General features: G+C 41.7%; 2 protein-coding genes across 6 annotated transcripts; one reads left to right on the plus strand and one right to left on the minus strand.

Annotated features, from left to right (window-relative positions):
- Positions 1-88: 88 nt before the first annotated feature.
- On the minus strand, positions 89-15,135 carry LOC109634775 (uncharacterized). 3 transcript variants are annotated; one of them, XM_069518205.1, is made up of 11 exons: positions 15,104-15,135; positions 14,830-14,937; positions 13,492-13,537; positions 13,297-13,360; positions 12,861-12,971; positions 12,619-12,647; positions 12,337-12,473; positions 9,800-9,863; positions 953-1,085; positions 422-606; positions 89-332 (listed from the first exon to the last, which is right to left on the minus strand). In XM_069518205.1, the coding sequence occupies exons 2-11, from the start codon at positions 14,928-14,930 to the stop codon at positions 228-230; spliced, it is 975 nt and encodes a 324-aa protein (XP_069374306.1). In that variant the 5' UTR covers positions 14,931-14,937; positions 15,104-15,135; the 3' UTR covers positions 89-227. The 3 variants fall into 3 exon arrangements, with proteins under 3 accessions (XP_069374306.1, XP_069374307.1, XP_069374305.1); XM_069518206.1 differs by lacking the exon at positions 15,104-15,135 and having other exon boundaries at positions 12,337-12,437; positions 13,285-13,360; positions 14,830-14,943; XM_069518204.1 differs by lacking the exon at positions 15,104-15,135 and having other exon boundaries at positions 13,285-13,360; positions 14,830-14,943.
- On the plus strand, positions 14,813-18,690 carry LOC109634774 (glyoxal reductase). 3 transcript variants are annotated; one of them, XM_020095464.2, is made up of 6 exons: positions 14,813-14,943; positions 16,083-16,366; positions 16,667-16,812; positions 17,895-18,034; positions 18,117-18,275; positions 18,364-18,690. In XM_020095464.2, exons 2-6 carry the CDS (start codon positions 16,116-16,118, stop codon positions 18,541-18,543), a joined length of 876 nt encoding a protein of 291 aa, XP_019951023.2. In that variant the 5' UTR covers positions 14,813-14,943; positions 16,083-16,115; the 3' UTR covers positions 18,544-18,690. The 3 variants fall into 3 exon arrangements, with proteins under 3 accessions (XP_019951023.2, XP_069374308.1, XP_019951022.2); XM_069518207.1 differs by lacking the exon at positions 14,813-14,943 and adding an exon at positions 15,280-15,412; XM_020095463.2 differs by lacking the exon at positions 14,813-14,943 and adding an exon at positions 15,326-15,447.
- Positions 18,691-19,099: the final 409 nt, after the last annotated feature.

A 19,099-nucleotide genomic window follows, 5' to 3' on the forward strand; every position in this document is an offset into this window, starting at 1 on the left:
AATTTTATATGGACTCTCCTTCTTTTGATTTTCTTTACAAAAACAAATGAAGGACACTCTGGTTCTGAGAATAACATGGTGGAATCAATTTGTTTGAAGTTAAAGTGAATTTTTTTTCAACATTTAAAAAAAGCCAACACAGACAGATGAAGGATAGTTACTGTTGAATCAGTGAAGTGGAATGTTGGTTGTTATCCCACTGTGACACAGCATGCTGTCATGATATGTCAGTAGCGGGACTTGCGGCACATGTCGCAGCGACACGCCTTCGCTGTCAGGATCTCTATTTCATCGTGGTGGCGACCACGAGGGCAGTCCAGACGAACTTTGACCTGAGGGGAGACGAGCAATAGGCCATGAATAAGAACATTTGAAACTCTGTGTTGTGGCGCACATCCAGTCACCTCCCTCTGCTCCTCACCTTGGCGTCCTTGCTGATGGTGCAGCATCGTGAGGCGGAGGTGATGTTGTGGGTGAAGTTGGAGGCCACGAGTACGGAGTATCTGGACGGGAAGGCGCTGGACTCGCAGTAGCCCACGCAGGCGTAGACCAGATGGGTGCCTTTACACGTGCTGCGGCGGTCACTGCGGATGGTCACGTTGAAGGCTGGAGAGGAAGAGAGAGGGCGAATGAGCTTATGTGTGTGTTGAGCCATGATTGACATCTGAGATTGGCTGAGCCATTGTATCAACAGGACCTCGCTACCCCTGCTCCATCCCCCCATCGCAACTGCTCAGACTCCAAATGCACAAGATGGCGCTGGTTGTATCCTCGGAATTCTTTTATAGATTTCTAGAAAGATGTGTCATCCATCTTTATATTTATATGTCGATAGTCTGAACTGTTGATGATAACGTTCTCAAGACCACATTACCCATAAACCCTGTTGCTCCCCATGAATAGATTTGGGGTCTTAAAACGGTGTACTCCTGTGTGCTCGTGTGTAACTCACGGTAAAGGTGACAGCCAGGGGCGAGGCCATCGTAGCTCCAACCAATGGGAGATAAGAGCAGCAGCAGTGACATCACTGGTAAGACCAGCAGGCAGAGGTGTGAGGTCACGCACGGCGTCATCTGAACGGCAGCCTGGAGGGTCAAAACAGAGCAGTGATAAGACTCCAGAGAAGTTTAACGTCTTTATACAAATAATAATTTGAACTCATTAGAAGTTCATTTGGAGCCATGATCTCAAAGACATATGATCTCCTGCTGTTGAACTTTGCCCTGAAATCAAAGCGTTGCCCTGAGCAACCGTCTCCATCGGGCCAAGGTGATTTCCCATCCTGCGTGTCTGGCTGCGTGTCACTCAGCTGAGTAACAGCCGGTGTGGATAAAAACAATAGCCAACTGTCTTTAGCTTTTCAATCTGCCTCATTTAACAGCTACCTGCTGACACATGTGTACACAGCTCTCCCCGACTCGTGCGAATGTGCACGTAGCTGAGAACATGACGGCAGATTCATCGGCCTATCGCCTATAACAGTCTCACTCAGGTGAAGGATCCTGTGCGTGTGTCTTGTTGTTTTGCACATGAACGCACATAAGCAGGAACACGCACATGTGCATGCATGGTGCTGAGTGTTCATGGACGCACGTGGATGCACCCCCACTCCAGCACGTGTGTAAACAATAAAGTCATATTTTCCTGAGAATTTGCTGATCCTGACCCTTGCCCTCTAAAATGGCAGCTCTTTCCAGCCCAGGGAGTGCTGGGAATCACCGCTGTGGCGATGGCGGAACAGCCCTAGGGACGCCATTTACGCTGCTGGTATAAGACCAAATTAACGGGTCAGGATTGTGTGTAAGTGTCGTTGTGTGTGTGTGAGTGTGTGAGGCCAATTAACCCCATGTCAGCTGGGGGGTGGGGGGCTTTTTCCTCTTATGTGCCGTTTCCACGCCCGGAGGTTTGGTTTTCAAGGAAAGTGGGTTGTAATAGACGACACGCCACTTTGGGAAATGACAGTGGGAGGGCGGGCATTCGAGACCACCAAGAACACACTGGAAAAGTTTGGATTGTTGAAACACAGGAACACCTTCTGAAAATCATGTTATCAATGCTGCCTTTAAAAGATCTGTGTAAGAGGAACTTAAAACACGAAGACACAAAGTTTGTCCGCAGTGTCGTAAGCTGCTGCTCCAACATTTGGCACCGTGCATCTTAAAGACATTAAATACTGCTGAAGATGTTTCTATAAAACCACATCCAGAGTGAAAACTCATGCATCCTTTCTAAAAGAAACATCAAATGAAATATTTGGAAAGAAAGAGTTGGAAATATTTCCCTGTCACTCATCCACTCATCACTTCAGTTGTATGAAGGATTCAAACCATCAAACCAAATCACAAACAATAAACATTTGAAATTTACATCAGATACAATAAATGTAGTTTGGATAAACTGCATCTTAATGCAAATATGGAATTTACTGATTTGGATGTAAAGCCTCACTGAAAGAGAACAATACATTTTATATAATATATTGTATAATATTATTTCTATAATTCAGAAAAAATAATGCTAACTTTTATAAAATGTTATCTGAATTATTAACAATGTTAAAAGAAACTCTGAAAGATGCTTTCCAAAAACTGCAACATGTTACTGTCATGTTACTGTAGAGCAAATACATGCAAAATGTGAAATCCTCAAACAGGTGAATGGGTTTAAAGAAACATTTCCTCCCAAATGTACAAAATCTCACCTTAATTAAACTTCTATATTTTTGCATTTGCAGAAAAAAGCCTCAAAGATCTTTAAGAATGCAAGAATCAAGTTTAAAATATCTGTTCCTTCCATTTCAAATGTATCCAAGGTGTTAAAAAATGAGCAGGGTCTTACCTGAAGATGTAGAGTGAAGAGCACAGCGTCTGAAGCGCAGGGCAGGTGTGTGGACAGACAGGTGTGTGTGTGAGTGTGTGTCTCCTCCGAGCCTCATGCAGGGCTATAAGTAACACAGGTAAGGCACTTATAGCTCTGGGCACACCCACAATAAGAGAGCTGAGTGTGTCTGAGCCTTTTTTTTTTTTTTCTACAGCTCCCTCTTTAGTCTTTCTCCACCACTCGCCCTACCTGTGCATCAAAGCACTCTCCAGCAATATTCTAATGGCCTTGAACTTCTTCTCTGTCTTCCTCCTAGAGTGTGTTAACATCTCCGCGTCCCTCCACCCTCCCCATCCTCGCACTCTGCTTTAAACCTTCAGGGGGACTGCTGCTGTGACACAGAGGAAAACTAGATAGGTTTTCCATCAACGCATGGCCACAACAGTGAGAGCACACACACACACACACACACACACACACACACACACACAGCTTCACCTCACACACAGCTTCACCTCACACACACAGACACACACACAGCTTCACCTCACACACATACACATGCAGGGAGGCACACATAAAAGCATGTACACATATTTAATCACACAAATTATAATTTAAGCCTGATACACACTGGCAGGGAATGAAAATACTGAATGGGAGATCTCACACACACACACACACACACACACACACACACTGCCTGGGTTTTCCATTTGTGGCTGCAGGAGGAAGGGCAGGGTCGGGTCAGAAGATATTGTGGTTTTCGGTCAACTCTTTTTCTCAGTATGTGTGTGTATGTGTGTGTGTGTGTGTGTGTGTGGCACATGCTGGGTATATTTGGGGAACGCCTGACTCTGCTTCTCTTCTACTTTTTGTCTTGAACAGAGGATGTCAGCTTAGCAACCTTCCTCTCCAAACTCCAGCGGGTAAAGACATTCTTTTAATTTGATTATTTGTCGCAGCACGTACGCATCGGCTTCAGTGACACATCAGAGGTCAGCGACTGTCAGATCAGAACATTGACGAGCATCACTGTCACTCCTCAAAGGTTCTAGATCTTCAAACGCGGTGCCAAAGACCCACAATAGCTTCCCTTTGTCCTCTCTTGGTGCGTCTCCAAATGAAACAGGGTTTCACGGTGAAGGAACAAACTTAGTAGCTGGAAAAGCTTCCCAGCCATCAGAGGAGGAGGGGTGGGATTGGTTAGATGTCACTGTGTGTGTGTGTGTGTGTGTGTGTGCGCGCGTGTGCATGTAGGGGTTCCTCTATTTAAACTTCCTCTCCTGAGGTTACATTTTCTCAATGAGTTTTTCCATGTCTTCCCCGAGGTGAGGTTGGGAGTCACTGCATTAGTTTGCCAACGAAACCCACTGAGACACTGCAGCCCACTGATACTGGGCCATAAAAATAAATGGCTTGACTCTTTGTCCTCAACAGAATCTGCCAGTTGAACTGAATTAAGAAGAACTCACCAAACAATACAATCGCAGTCGCCTGAGCAGCAGCTGGAGCTGCGTCAGAGCGGACATTTGACTCCATCACGAGATATTTTGGATCAGATTTCAGATGCAGTTTTTATCATTGCTTGAGTTTTTCGGTCAATCCTGAATCACTCAGCTTTACTCTTTAAAACTCCTTAGGACGTCAAATAATCTTTCTCCTTTTAATTTTGTGCATTTGAAATGTTCGGAAAGAGAAACACGCCCAATTCAAGAGTTTCCTATCTGTCTTTTGCTTTTTAAATCTTTTTATTTATACTATAGAATCCATACAAACCTTATTTGAATTATATATCTATTACTTCAATGAATTTCAACCTAGACAAATTAATGACATACAAGAACCAACAGATCAACAACAGATGTCAGGAAGTGTCAGGAAAGAATGTCAAGAATAAAATCTACTTTACTTCAGAAAAAGGTTGAATATTCATATTACTCTGGCAAATTTTTTTTTTTTTACTTGTTTTATGAAAACTGACATTTTAAGCCTGAATTACAGTTACAGATCAACAGTTTGTACTGAAATAAAAATACTGTACAATGGATTTCTCCTATTATCATATTACTTCTATTACCTCTGCAAAGGGGGTTATGGTTTAATTGCTATTTGTTAGCAGGAATAAACAATCTTTAAAAAATTTAGAGGACAGATTCTTGGGAAAGACTGCATTCAGATTTGATCAAGGAAGGTGATACTTTTTTTTTATGTGATATTTTGTGACATTTTTGTCAATTTTTCAATAATTAATGAATGGATCTTGATAAAAAACCCAAATGAGGACTATAATGGGGATATTTATGAGTGTGTGTTGGGCCTTGGCAGAGTCATGTGGGACTCATAGCTTGATTATAGATTATTCCTCTGTGCCACAGCGCTCCATTGTTGTCCAGCAGCTATTAAAAACACATCAGTGAGCCACTCTGTTGCGCTTAGTGACATGTTCCTTCATTATCATAAACAAAACACTTTGTCTAGTTTGACTCACTCCTGCTTGTTGACGTTTACTCATCAGACTAACGAACGTGTTTTGCTCCACGGGAAAAATAGTCTCCAAAAGTGAACATTTGCTTCACGCTACAGTGCCAAGCCATTTTCTGAATGACTTGGCCTTAATAAAAAAATTAAACCATATATTTGGGATGATAGACTGTATATAAAGATGGATGAAGTGTCTCCACTCTCTCCCATGATCCAGAAATTAAGCTAAAATATCCCAGGAAATAATCACTGCCATCATTTGGAGTCAGAGTCTGTACAGTCCAGATCGGCTGTGGTAGAGATGTCTACCTAATACATGCGCTCCACTAATCGTGAGTCAATCTCAGCTGTCAATCATCACGTCTCCCTACATTTTAATATCATCAAAAGAATTACTGGAACTTGAACATACATCAGCGTGATAAGAACTACCGACAATTATTTTATTATGGTCCATGTCCAAATCACTGACATGGAGGAGGCAGGATTTCTGACCTATACTGGAGACATCCACCAGTTTGCAATCAAGGCACTTTGGCTTTACCTTTGGGGAGCTGTCATGTCATCCATCTTCATAAACAGTCTACGTTTGGTTCCTTCTTTGCTTTGAGGCTGCAGACCGGGATGGGAAGTCCAAGTCGAGGATTTGGCCTTTTCTTGTGTTTTGTTGACAATAAGAAAAAAGTATAATGGCAGCCGTGTCCTCTAAACCCCCTGTCAATACAGAACACTGGCTGGATAAGAATGATGTCATTCACTTATTGTTTTCCTCTCAGATGTCTTTTGTAAACATACGTTGCATGACAGCAGGTGATGTTTGAGCAACACACACTTCTATTTCAATGCAAGGCTGCAGTAACGCAGGATCCAGTCGATGCTGGATTAACTTCCAGCTCTGCACGTTCACTCACACACACACACACACACACACACACGCACCTTCTAACGAAAACACAATTATCATCTTATGGCCCCTCTACCCCAAACATTCCCAATCCAGTTATGTCAATGGAAAACGGAATGTGTGACATCATCACTTAAACCCCCCCACCTACACACACTAATAGTTTTGTGTGTTGACTGTAAGTTGCATGGACGGCCGCAGTGTGTGTGTTTCTTCTGATTCCATGCCAACCAAAGAGAGAGGGGTAGAGAGACTGCATCTGAGTGGGCCACAGCACCTCATCATGAGAGAGAGACATGAATGAACTTTGTTAAACTGGAGTCTCTCTTGCAGCTAAAGCTCACACACATACACACACACATTACTCCAGTGTGACTCAGCGGGGTGACTGATGTTTGTATCACTCAGTGGCCCCGTCGCTCTCGGCTGCCCTGGAAACTGTGGCGTCTTGAATAACTATAATATCATTAATGTGTCCGCTTCCACTTCTGCCCTGTTATTTTAATCTCAGTGCGTGTGCACACGCATCTGCGCATGTGTGTGTTGGTGTGTGAGGGAAAGAATATGAAGTGTGCGTTTTAAATCTTTTGTGTATGCATCATTATGTATTGACAGGGTATTGTGTGTGTGGTCAGAGTGTGTGAGTAAATCTAAGATAAATGATGTGTGTGTTATTTGTGGCCCTGTGACAACGTAAGGAGAGGATTAGGCAAAGTTTTCCTGTTTCTAAGATAATGTTTGAGTTGACCAGTTTTCCTCCATATATAAACACTTGGACACGTGCATGCAGCCACACATAGACATAAACACACACACACACGCACACACCTTGCTTTTTTGTATATTTGCATCAGGTATAAATACTTGTGGGTTTATACACTTTTAACTATGCACGCACACACAGAACACTTAGCTCATTTAGATTGACAGGAGGAAAGTGGAGTTTCCACAAGGTGATCAGGTGTGCACTTACAAGGACACACACACACACACACACACATGCACAAACGAAGGAGTGGAAATGTTACGGAAGGTTCTACAGCAATCAGAATAAAAGCATCAGAACGTGTTTTCCTAGCTCATCTGACAGTCTGCACACTGAGCAACAATGTCAACACTTTAATTTTACAGCACTCTTGAATTTCCATCCTGCTAAAACAGGAAAACATGATAAGCATACAAATTAGAGCTGAGAGGTTATACACGAGCAGAAATGGACAGAGACGCAGTGATCTAGAGTCAACAATACAGAGCAGATCATGCAATGAGAAACTGCTGCAGCTGTTGTGTTGTTATTGTGAGAAACAGACGGACAAACAAATTAGAAAGTAGAGGAAACCAAACTCATATTTATGGAGTCACAAAGGATAGAGGAAGATCTCTGGTCTCTGATTCTGTGGTAATACCAAGATTTTAGAGGAATACTTTTGTTCTATTGGCATTTATTTAGCGATTTGGCTATTTTTTACCTGCTTTTTTTAATATATACAGTATATGCAGTATAAGAGGATATTCTGTTGTTTTCTAGTATATTTCAGGAAAAGCTGTAAATATCCTAATGTAAATAAACCCAACATCGACTCACCATAAAAAGACAAAAGGCTACAAAGAAATTAGAACATTTATTCGCTTGTATTAGGGAAACCTACAATGAGATATGGTGAAAAATAGACTCTCCATCTCTGTAACAATAGTTAAATACGTCAATATTTCCCAACAAATAAATACAATGGAAAATGTAACAAGTACAATAGAAAACATGAGCAGAAACCTCAGGGGAAGTTATAAACACTAGACTGATACATACAAATGTAAACAGGAATCTATTGAGGTTGAAGAAAACCAACAAATCTATAAATTTAAGTTCATGAAGAAATCAAAACAAGTTTAACCAAACTAACACCAGTGAGGCTCCACTACTTGAACTACTTTGACCTTCCTGTCTCTCACTTGTCCCTGAAGAACAATGAGAAAGGGAAGATTTGGCTGCAAAGAGATACAGAACGAGAGATTTTAAAAGTCTGTTCAAGTCGAAAAAAGTTGCACAAATGATGAGTGCAGCTCTCTGCTTCTTGGTCTCATTCAATTAAGCTGCTACTGTACATCGATATTACCATAACGACTACAGGGTAAACCATAAGACTACATTTGTAAGATTTGACATGTTCCCTCAACGTTGAGGTACTTGAGTCAGTCCTTGTTTCCCCCCGCGGACGTCTGGTGTCCCAGCTTGCCTGAACAGATACTTCACAGGAATATTGTAATTTCTGTGCAGAGCTGGATTTCCCCAATCCATCCTAAACTCTGACATCTTCTTTTTCTCTCTTAGTTCTAATCAGCTCGTTTCTCCTGTGGGTGTAAAAGTCAATCAAATCTACAGATAAGACTTGACGTGAGTCTTCTATTCTGCTGTGTGCAGATCTGCTACTAACTTCTCTGCAACTGTCTGTTGCATGCAAGTGAAATACTACTTGTTAGTGCCCACTGTGCCATCACTAACACTAACCTGGCCAGTCGAGTCAGAAACCCTGACCTCTCTGAAGCTGCCTTATCTTCCTCTTCTGATTCCATGTCCTGTATTGTCCCCGGCTGCACTTCACTTGGACTCTCACTCATCATGTTGACGCCTGATTTCAGCTGGAGTTTGTCAAAAAAGGATTAAATGAGGATTAAAAAGAGATTAAAATCATGGCAAAGCTTTAATAGCTAACTAGCTGACTAACTGTGGTAGAACCAACCTGACACCCAAGGCAAAGAGCTAGAAAAACAAGAAAAACTCTGGGCTACTGAACTAACCACAGCTCATGAAGTTTAAAAAAGGCTCTTCATCTTTGTATGAATTCAAACTCTTGTGTAAAAAGACCCTGCTGTTAATTCTAAGTGGAGTGAATCTATTATTATTACTGTAAATTGCAGTTAATTTACAAAAATGTTCACAAGTTTTCTCTTGAATTCGTGCATGAGTGACAAACTCCCTGAAAATCACCTTGACATCACCACAATATTCCAACGTAATCCTTGTTAAAGCTCTGTAGACTTGTATTGGCACTTCCTCCTCAGTGTTAAGAAAATAAATAACTCAATGGGCTGACATAATTAGTTTAAATCATTTTTTCCACTTGAAACAAATGTGAGAGAAAAAAAAGGAAAAGCTGTAGATGGAAGAGGTGGAAAGAAGTGTCAGAGTGTAAAAAAAAAAGAAGGATCAAATGAGATGATGGGACGTGGACAAGAAGAGAGCGGGGCGGGGCAGATCTGAGATGTTGCTTTACATCACACACACACACACACACAAATGTGGCCTACACTCTCTGTCTGACTCTTTGTCTGATGTAATGCTATTATTAACCTTAATCACACTTGTTATCCTACCTGTCTGCACTAATGTTCGCCTGGGGCTGCAATAAAGGCAGAGGTGCCACAAGTGTGTGTGTGTGTGTGCGGTTGGACTGGGTTACGTCGACACACCAGTGCGCTGAGATAACTGACTTCTTCATTTGACATTTAAGAGACTGACAAATCAGTTCACTGTGTATAAATGTGAGTAAAAGATGAATGAATGTGAATGAATGAGCAAATGAAAAGCATCACCTTGACATGTCCTGGATCCTCTTTGACCGCTCCCTCTTCCTGTGGATTGTCCACATGCAGCATGCTGAAAGTCACACATAACCAAGCTACCTTACTCTGAGGGAACAATTGCTTTTGTATACATCTTTGAAAGTGTGGTTAACTAATAATCACCAGCTGGAACTCAACATATAAATATATTTGAGCTGATCAAGCAAGTGACTAAAAAACAAGTTTTGCATGTGAATTTTTCATGAAGTGGACATGGTCAATACTCCTCTCTATATATCTGATCTATAATATAAAAACGAATGTAAGGTTGGGGTTTGTTGGATATAATTGTCTATAAATATTTAAAATGATGAGTGATTTGATGGTGTCATGCTTGTGCATGGCCTCCAAAGGCCTTAAGATACTCTTAACTTCATCTTGTTACAAGAGCTGTATGAAGAGTCTAAACTACATTACTTCACATGCATTAGCAGACACTGTCCAAAGTGGCTTTTAAGAAGTCCACTCAGCTTCCATGGTAGAAAGAGCCAGACATACCTAAAAGCATGATTGTCCTGACAGACAGAAGAAATGCAGGTGGTCAGTTTCCCAGGATTACCGAACTGCTGACTTCAACAATCACAAGACTTAACTGTGCTTCTACACTTAAAAGTGCTTACATGAGTTAGGGCATCAAAAAAGTCAGGGTGGCAAATCTTAATTTCAACCGAGCACCGCATCAAGTGCAGTGTTTTATTGAATCTGACCAAACCACATCTCCCGTGACTAAGCTGAAGCTGCAGAGCAAAGAATGGAACAAGAATCTACAGCTTAGAAATTCTATTTTACAGTAGAAAGAATAATAGAAAACTCTGATAAAGGACAACGAGAAAGCCCAGAAGTCAGCTGAGAAGTATTTGGCTTAGCATGAGATGGTGAGGGCTAACTAAAGAAACACCAAGTGTGTAGCTAACACATGGGTATGGAGAGGAACAAAGAAGACTGACTTTTGCTAAGAAAGAATAATAAACGGCAAAACGTGTCTGATAAGGACTCAAGCACACTTTTTAATTCCATCAGTAAACTGATCAGACATACATTTATAATAATATTTAGTATTACCTGTGCATTTAGTTATGAACTGCACAGTCAATGTTACACAAAGAGACATGACAACAGAGCTGAAAGCTCTTTTTGTCCGTTCTTCGTCCACACTTGTTCTCTATAACTGGTACTTTTCTGTTCCCTTGTTTCCAGCAGGTTTAACACAAAAACAAACCTTCTGTCCCTCCAGGGCATCAGATAGGCACACACACACACGCAGAGTAAGGGTTGAACATGGACAGTAATTGTGTTTGTACAATACGTGCGCTGTACTTTTGAACTCGCACTGCTGCGTGCTAATGTGCGCCACCTTTGTGAGGACATGTTAATGTAATGGTCAATGTGGTGAATGTAATTCAATGAGAAATGCTCAATGAAACTTGATTTCCTGTGAACTGGTAATGATGCTCGAGGACGGGGTTTTTTTTTTCCCAGGATATTTACACAGTTTGTGCATTTGACTGTGCGTTCGTCAAGTTTTAAAGAAAGGAGACAATTCTGTTTACATAAGTGGAACACAGGTTTCACAGGAAACACAGGGTTTCCCTGTTTGTGTGTATCTGTGTCTGTGAGTGTGTGTTTGTGTGTGTATGCCTGCCAGTGTGTGTGAGCATTTTACATAATAAGTTTCACCCTACTGAACTGACTGTCAGAGTGATTGAGGTGGCGCCCGTTTGCCTCCTGTCTTGTTTCATAACTCATTCACTAACTCAATCACTGGAGCGCGCGCGTGTGTGTGTGTGGAAAACTCATCTCTACACAATGTGTGTGTGTGTGTGTGTGTGTGTGTGAATATACAGTAATCACACACTGCATCATCCATATTAAAGCCACTAATACCTGCTATTGCTGTCACAATAACTTACCTGTCACAAACCAAACACTACAGTTATGATGACAAAGATGTTGCTCCCTCACTGCACTTGATGCAAAGCTTGTCTACGGACTAAACACACTCTGTTGTGTTGAACAGAGAGAATATATTATAAATGTGGATGATGTGGATAAAATCTCGAATTCTATCAAGTATATAATATTACATATCAGGCTATAGACTAAAAAATTAGCAAATAAACTTGCAAACACAATCACAAAGTCGATGTGAGAGGAATAAAATATTACCACACAGACCAGAAACTGCAATAATCCATTTGAGGAAATGTTCCACCTGTAGTGAAAAGTGTACATTATGTATGTAGTCTTTATTTTCTATTGTTTTATTTTGTATCTTATTATCTATTTTTATACTTTCACTTGCTTTCTTGTCCACCGCCTTTATCTGCTGCTGTAACCGGTGAATTTACCTGCTATAGGATCAATAACGTTTATCTTATCTTACACTTTCATTCAGCCACGCTTATCTAGAAAGCAGCAGAAAGAGTCTTAAGATTAAATGAGACAAAAGGACAAAGTAAATGTGGCTGAACTTATTGTCTCTTCAGAACAGTAGATAGAGGACTCACCCCACCACAGAAATCTTGCTCTCAGCCTCCAGCTCCTTGACTAAGTCCTGTAGTATGGCCTCCTCTAGTGGTGAGTCCGTCTTCCTGCGCTTTGACTGGGGCTTAGAAACAGAGGAGTGATGCTCTCTCTCGCTCTCCTAGAAAACACACACTTTATGGACTCATGAGCACGTAAAATAAAATGTAATCTAAAGGGGATAGACAGTGCGATAACAAACAAGACATTTTGTAAGTAGAATCTGTACAATCTGTTTTCTCACGAGTAATAGAAAATCAACTCACTGGACTCAGCCTGTTCTCTCTGTGTTTTCCTGAAACAAGATGTACAATATATACAGTACATGTGAGACATCCTTATGGACCTGTATAAAGACACCTCTATTCTTCCTCTGCACTTAAAGACCAAGAGATGAGGGATAGGTGTCAAGGATGAGATCGGGTAATAGGAATTTCTATCCCATGTATTCTGCTGAATTACCAGATATCTTGAGGTGCAACACCAAGTGCTGTGCATGTTTCCTCACCATTCTGCGTTTTTTTCTCCAGGTAGAGGATGAGAATGAAAGGATAGGCTCTCAGGTTCTTCTCATCATGTTTGCACATCACCTTAGATAATCCCTCCCACCGCTTCTTATCTGGTAGCCACAGTTAAGAAAACCCAGGGATTTGAAGATAACACAAGTAGCTGCATGCACGAAAGGGATCTCAACTCCAAACATTGGTTGTGACCTTACTGCTTGGTCCCCACTTTATCTTATTCAGCTACTTTACACATGAAACACAGATACGCAACTAAAATTTAACGTGCAAACTTGTACATCTGCATGACCTCATTCCCTTACATCACAGTAACGGATGACCTGAGTGTGGTGGAGAGCTATACAGTGGATATAGACGAATAAATACACTGATGGACGACCAAGCTGGTGAAGTTACATTGAGGGATACAAGGGAAGATACTGAAGTGGGTGCTGGAGAAAGGCTGGAGATTGTCCAGGTTGCCGAGAACAGTTCTGATGATGTCCTGAAAACAGAGAAGATAAAGTCAGAATGCATCTGTTCATTGGGAATTTGACCAAAAAAAGAAATGTGTGAATGACAGTGAGTCAACATAATGAAAATGCAGACACAGGGACACAGTGCAGTCATTATTACCTCCAGCTCCTGATTGAAGCAGTTTCCTCCCATCTCCTCCTCTCCACTGAAATAAACACATTACTATACAATGTGGTAGTATTTCCAGTTTTGGTGACTACAGTATATACAGTAAAATCTGATCATAGTATGAGGCACCGAGCCTTATACTATGCCGAGGCTGCCGATCCTCGAGTGTCAGAAACATTACTTAACATTACATAACAACACACTTTGGATGATCATTCAGGACTCTAGTGTCCCTGCTGAAAGGAAGACAGAAGCTGTGGGGCTTTAGATCCTCTTTTCTGTGCAGATGAAACAAAATATCGAGACAAAGTCACAGCATGTAATCGTCACCGGTGTGGGCGAAGAATGGAGATAAAAGGGAGAAGAATCAATGATCTAGCAACTGCTTTTGAGACTGAAGAATGTTTTGCACTGCTTTAGCGTTGGATGTTGAGGAGGATAGGAAGAAAGGGACAGAGACCCTCATCCACGCCTTCAACGCCTCCCACCAACAACACTGCAATGAAGTCCTTTCTGTGGTACCCAGAAAGGACCGTGGCAGGCTCCAGTACGCACAGAACACAGCTGCCACACAGCACAGCACATCACCCCCATCCTAATCCATGATCCTCCTCCTCGCCGATAAATCCCTCCATACCTGTTTGACCTCCTCCACCTACTCCTCAGATAGGGTCTGAGAACCTTTAGTGACAGGGCATTGAATGTGGCATGCCTTTGAGTGATCTCCTGACAAAGATCTGTAATGCCGCATCTCTGGATACTTCTCTGTTGACCTCTAGCTTCGTCCAGCGCTGCACAGAGGTGACAGGTGCCAGCTCGTCACAAATGATTGTAATTCTTATGTGGTTTTCTTTGCACTTATTCAAATATTGGTATTGGCTATAGATCATTCGGATTAGTGCTGGGTGGGTGATGAAATAATCTGAGATGTGTAAGATGCTTCTAGCAGTGTTCACCTAGCTTTCTTTCTATCTATCTATCTTTCTATCTATCTATCTATCTATCATTTTCTGTCCTTGATTTGTTCCTTTTTTTCATTCTGATTTTATTTTTAACTCTGTAAAGTGGCATTTGGGCAACAATCAGGACGCTAAATAAATCCAAGTTATTATTATTATTATGTGTTTGTCTTTTGGATTTTGAGCTTGAGTTGTTTTACTCTACTGTTGTAAATAAAAAGGGAAATGATTGCAGGAGATTAGATCCATAATGCCAGAAGAACAACTCCTCACATCTTGCTCTGCTGCGGAGTCTCTCACACTGAACCTCCTTCTCTCCCCTAAAGGAGGAGTACTGACAGCTTTATAAATGGGAGTGCCTCTGTCTTGCCTGAAGCTGCTGCCTCCTCGGATCTTAAACTTGTAGATGGACCCATCAGCTCTGAAGAACCGAGTTTCAGGAAGAGGGAAGGAGAAGGTCTGCAGCGTCATGGCTCAGCTGGAGGTTTGAAAATAAAACAAATGAATGACTTCCTGTTAGCATACATGTACAGTTAACTTAGGAGCTAGCAAGAAAACCCATTCAGTTGAACCTGAACCTTTACTCCAATTAAAACAATTAACAGTTTATATTGAAGCTCTCTCTCGCGCGCTCTTTAAATCACCGTAATGTCTGTAGAAAACGGCGCCTTGTATTTCCCACGTCGTCCACTTGTCCTCAGACGCGTGTGAACTTCAGGACGTCAACAGTTAAACGCCTGTCAATCAAACGCTCCGCTCGCCCCGTGATTCGCCGGACGAGCTGAACTCCCGCCTTCCACTCCCTGTGGGCGGATTTGATTGGCCGGCCTCCTCCTCCAATCCGCGGCGCCGGAGCAGGAGTCGCTATGGTGACGGAGAAAACCGCCTAGACGGTCACATGACTGTCAGCTGACCACGTGCAGGAGCAGGAAGGAAGGAAATCATCACAAGTTGTAAATATTCACATTTATACCACGGTTCAAAGTCGGTAAGGTTAAATTATATGTATTTTAGAACTCTGACATTCATTTTATCTACATTTTAAAATAAGTCAGCTCAAAAGTGAAGGCGAGTGTTTTTAAATGAACCATAGGGTCCTTACCTTCATCCATGGCTGCCAGGTTCCAGTTCTACTGGTTCTTCTGTCTTTTCGAGCTGCACACAGGAGTCACATTACTTTGCTCACTGCGTCACTGTCGGTATATTGTGACGTCGTGTGTATTTCTCAAGAGAAGCACGTTGTGTGTTGTCTGAAACAAACTGTATTTACAACAAGACACGTGCAGACTGCTGCAATGACAAACTCAGTGTGTTGATGTTTATACAGAGGGAACATTTAACCACCAGTTCCAGGAAGTAGATTTTAGATTGTATTTAAAAAAAATGGAGGTGGAAGGTGAAGAAGCTGTATTTGAATATCCTTTCTAGAAATATGTTACAAGAGAGATCAATAAAGTTTTTAAGATTCAAGGATCAGAGATCTTTATCGTCATACTCTTGTCCAATGAAATTGTAAGGGCTTTTGAACCTCACCACTGCTCCATTTTAGTGCCACTATTACTAATTTTCTAACACCAGTATCTTCCTTCATTCCTCACTCTGCTCTGTCTCCCTCTTTAACAGTGCTGAGTTAACCAAAGCTTCCAAACAGACCAGATGTCGTCCTCGCCCTCCACCACGTCTTCTGTCCCTCTTAACACGGGGATTCAGATGCCCCTCCTGGGTTTGGGGACCTACAAGTTGAGGGGTGCTGAGGACGTCCACCGAGCCGTGGATGCCGCCTTGGCTGCAGGTTACCGTGCCTTTGACAGTGCAGCTGTTTACAAGAATGAAGCTGAGTTGGGTCAAGCCCTGAGGGTGCTCCTGCCCAAATATGGCTTGACTAGACAGGACGTATTCATAACCAGGTGATGTATATGAGCATATATCTGCCATACAATGAACATATAGATGGAATATTTATTTTGAGATGTGACACTTGATATCCCCTTTCACAATATTGTAATATACCTTAAATGTTTTCTTTATCTGACTGTATTTGCTGAGTAAAATGAATAATGCTTGCCTAAAGGTTTAGGTGTCATACTCACATCACATGATTCTTTGAGACAATATGGAGGCTCTAGGCTCTTTTTACACAGCACTAAATTCTTCATTTGGTAAAATTCTTCCCCCTCAACGTTTACTTTGTCTCCTTCCTGATGCAGTAAGCTGGGCCCAAAGGATCAGGGTGACAAAGCCATGGAAGGAGCTCTGCACAGCCTGTCGCAGCTGGACCTGGAATACATTGACCTCTACCTGATCCACTGGCCTGGTACTCAGGGTCTGCTAGTGACCGATCAACACAACCCAGGTAAAGATTTCACATAAAGTCACATTTTACTTTATGTACTGTATACGCGGGTTTAAAAAAGGTTTACTCCTGTAGAGGATTTCTGTAGATCGGAGACGATTAAAACCTGCGTCTACATCATAGTCATTTGACCTGGGAGTGACTGCAGACTGAATCCATCCACATTACAGACAAAAGCCAAATGTTCGTTGGTTTTTTGACCAGTGGAAAAGGTGCTTTTGAGGGACACAAGCCATGTTGCCGTCTACATTACAGGAAAAATTCTGTGCTCTGTCTAGAGCTTAACACATGAAGGAATAAAAAAACACTTACTCTTAAATGCCTCTCTGCCATGTGGACTATTTAATCAATGAATGTAATTATTGTGACCTTTAGTATTTTTTAAGAAACTGCACTTTTAGATCAATGCAACTGTTTATTTATCTATTAAAACCAAATTGTCTGTGGGAATAGTAAGTTGTATTGTTTACATTGTTGGTCAGTAGGATTATGAACACAGAACGGATTTCCACAAAACTTGGCTGAAGGATGAGAAATGGGCTAAAAAAAAAAACATGAGAAGTTTTGGGTGGATGAAGGAATTTATTTATGGAATTGTTTGACCTTTTCACTGATTTCCCTTTGAATAATTCATGTATCTTGGTGAAAACAATCAGGCACATTTACGGGACTGATATTTATGAGTGTGTGTAATTTGGTGATGATCCAAGTAAAAATCTGGATCTTGCAGATTTTAATGTGGTTTCATAGGGGGTAGGTTTGTCTCCTGCTGCTGTACAAACCTGTAACTAGCACCAATGTGTAGCTGAGATAATTTAGACTGAATAGGGTACAGGTTTTAGGTATCTTTTATAGTCTTAGAAGGTTCAGAATTTAAGGGGACTGTTGGTTTGTGCTCTACTGAGTGCCACTCTTGTTTCAAAAATAAATGTAAATCATTTTTACTGACTCAGGTGTATTGAGTGCTTTATAAATACATGCTCCTCTAACTATGACATAAGATTTTAACTGCCGTCTCACATTCCTCCTCTAAAATGTGGTTGTTCTTGAGTAACAGCATTGTAATAAATATTTGAATCCAGGCAACCGAGTTCAGAGTTGGGCCGCGCTGGAGGAGCTGCATTGCCAGGGCAAGCTGAAGGCCATCGGAGTGTCCAACTACACACCCGCGCACATGAGAGAGCTGATGCAGACCTGCAGAATCCCCCCTGCAGTGCTACAGGTATCACACACAACTGTGCAAAAAGAATTGTGTTCACCCTGAAAACAGCCTGTGCAGAGAATGTATATATTTTTTTCTTCAGGTAGAGTTTCACCCACGTCTGTGCCAGACAGAGCTGAGGAGTCTGTGTGAGGAGTACGGAGTTTGTTTCCAAGCCTACTCCTCTTTAGGGAAAGGGGAGCTGGTCACTGATCCCAGTGTTACAGAGGTGGCAAAGAACTGTGCACGCACACCTGCCCAGGTAAACACATACACAGAGTATTTGAATTCAAACTCACCTATTCTGGTTTCATAATAAATACTTTTTTTTAACTTTCATTCACTTCCAGGTCCTGTTGTGCTGGGCTGTGCAGCAGGGTGTCCCAGTGCTCCCCAAGTCCTCCAATCCAGACAGGATAACTGAGAACGCTCGGCTTTTTGACTTCACGCTGAGCGACGCAGACATGGAACGACTGTCGGCTTTAGACTGTGGACACAAGTACTGCTGGGATCCTTCAGAAGTGGCTTGACAGACCACCAGTTGGCTTCCATTGTGGCGTTTTTGTTGGTTTGTAAGCAGATTACACAAAAACAAAAAGATGGATTATCACAAAACTTGGTGGAAGGATGTGTTGTGGGTCAGGAAAGAAACAATTAAATGTTGGTGCAGATCTGGATCAGGGGGCCGGTCTAGGACCTTTTTTTCTCCACTTTCTTTAACATGGTGTCTCATGGAATAGTTCATGGATCTTGATGAATGAAATCAGGCACATATAGGGAACTGATATCTATGTGTCCCCAAAACTGAGAGCCCTCTTAGAAAATACCTATTGGTTTGTTGCCTAATAGTCAAATATTTTAAAATAATACAGTTTTATATCATTTAGTTCCGTGGCTTCTACGATGGAGCATTAGGGACATATGAAAACAATGTCATAATATTACAAGAATAAATAGAGAAATAACATATTTATGGAAAAAGCCACAAGGAGAACACGAGCTCCGCATCTTGTGGCTTCTAAATCCATAATCTTGAACCAATCTCTTTTCTTCTGCCACATTAGAAGCAATTTCTATTTCTATTCT

Source organism: Paralichthys olivaceus, chromosome 22 (assembly GCF_024713975.1).
Source record: "Paralichthys olivaceus isolate ysfri-2021 chromosome 22, ASM2471397v2, whole genome shotgun sequence".
Lineage (NCBI taxonomy): Eukaryota > Metazoa > Chordata > Actinopteri > Pleuronectiformes > Paralichthyidae > Paralichthys > Paralichthys olivaceus.

Excerpts from the sequence above, each read along its gene's own strand:
- LOC109634775 (XM_069518204.1), bottom strand. The coding sequence starts at position 14,930 with ATGACGCTGCAGACCTTCTCCTTCCCTCTTCCTGAAACTCGGTTCTTC. Across the intron at positions 9,864-12,336 it reads AGCAAGATTTCTGTGGTGGG|CATGCTGCATGTGGACAATC; the intron begins GTGAGTCCTCTA and ends TGTGACTTTCAG. Across the intron at positions 1,086-9,799 it reads AGGATCCAGGACATGTCAAG|GCTGCCGTTCAGATGACGCC; the intron begins GTGATGCTTTTC and ends TTGACCCTCCAG.
- LOC109634774 (XM_020095464.2), top strand. The coding sequence starts at position 16,116 with ATGTCGTCCTCGCCCTCCACCACGTCTTCTGTCCCTCTTAACACGGGG. Across the intron at positions 16,367-16,666 it reads CAGGACGTATTCATAACCAG|TAAGCTGGGCCCAAAGGATC; the intron begins GTGATGTATATG and ends TTCCTGATGCAG. Across the intron at positions 18,276-18,363 it reads GTGCACGCACACCTGCCCAG|GTCCTGTTGTGCTGGGCTGT; the intron begins GTAAACACATAC and ends ATTCACTTCCAG.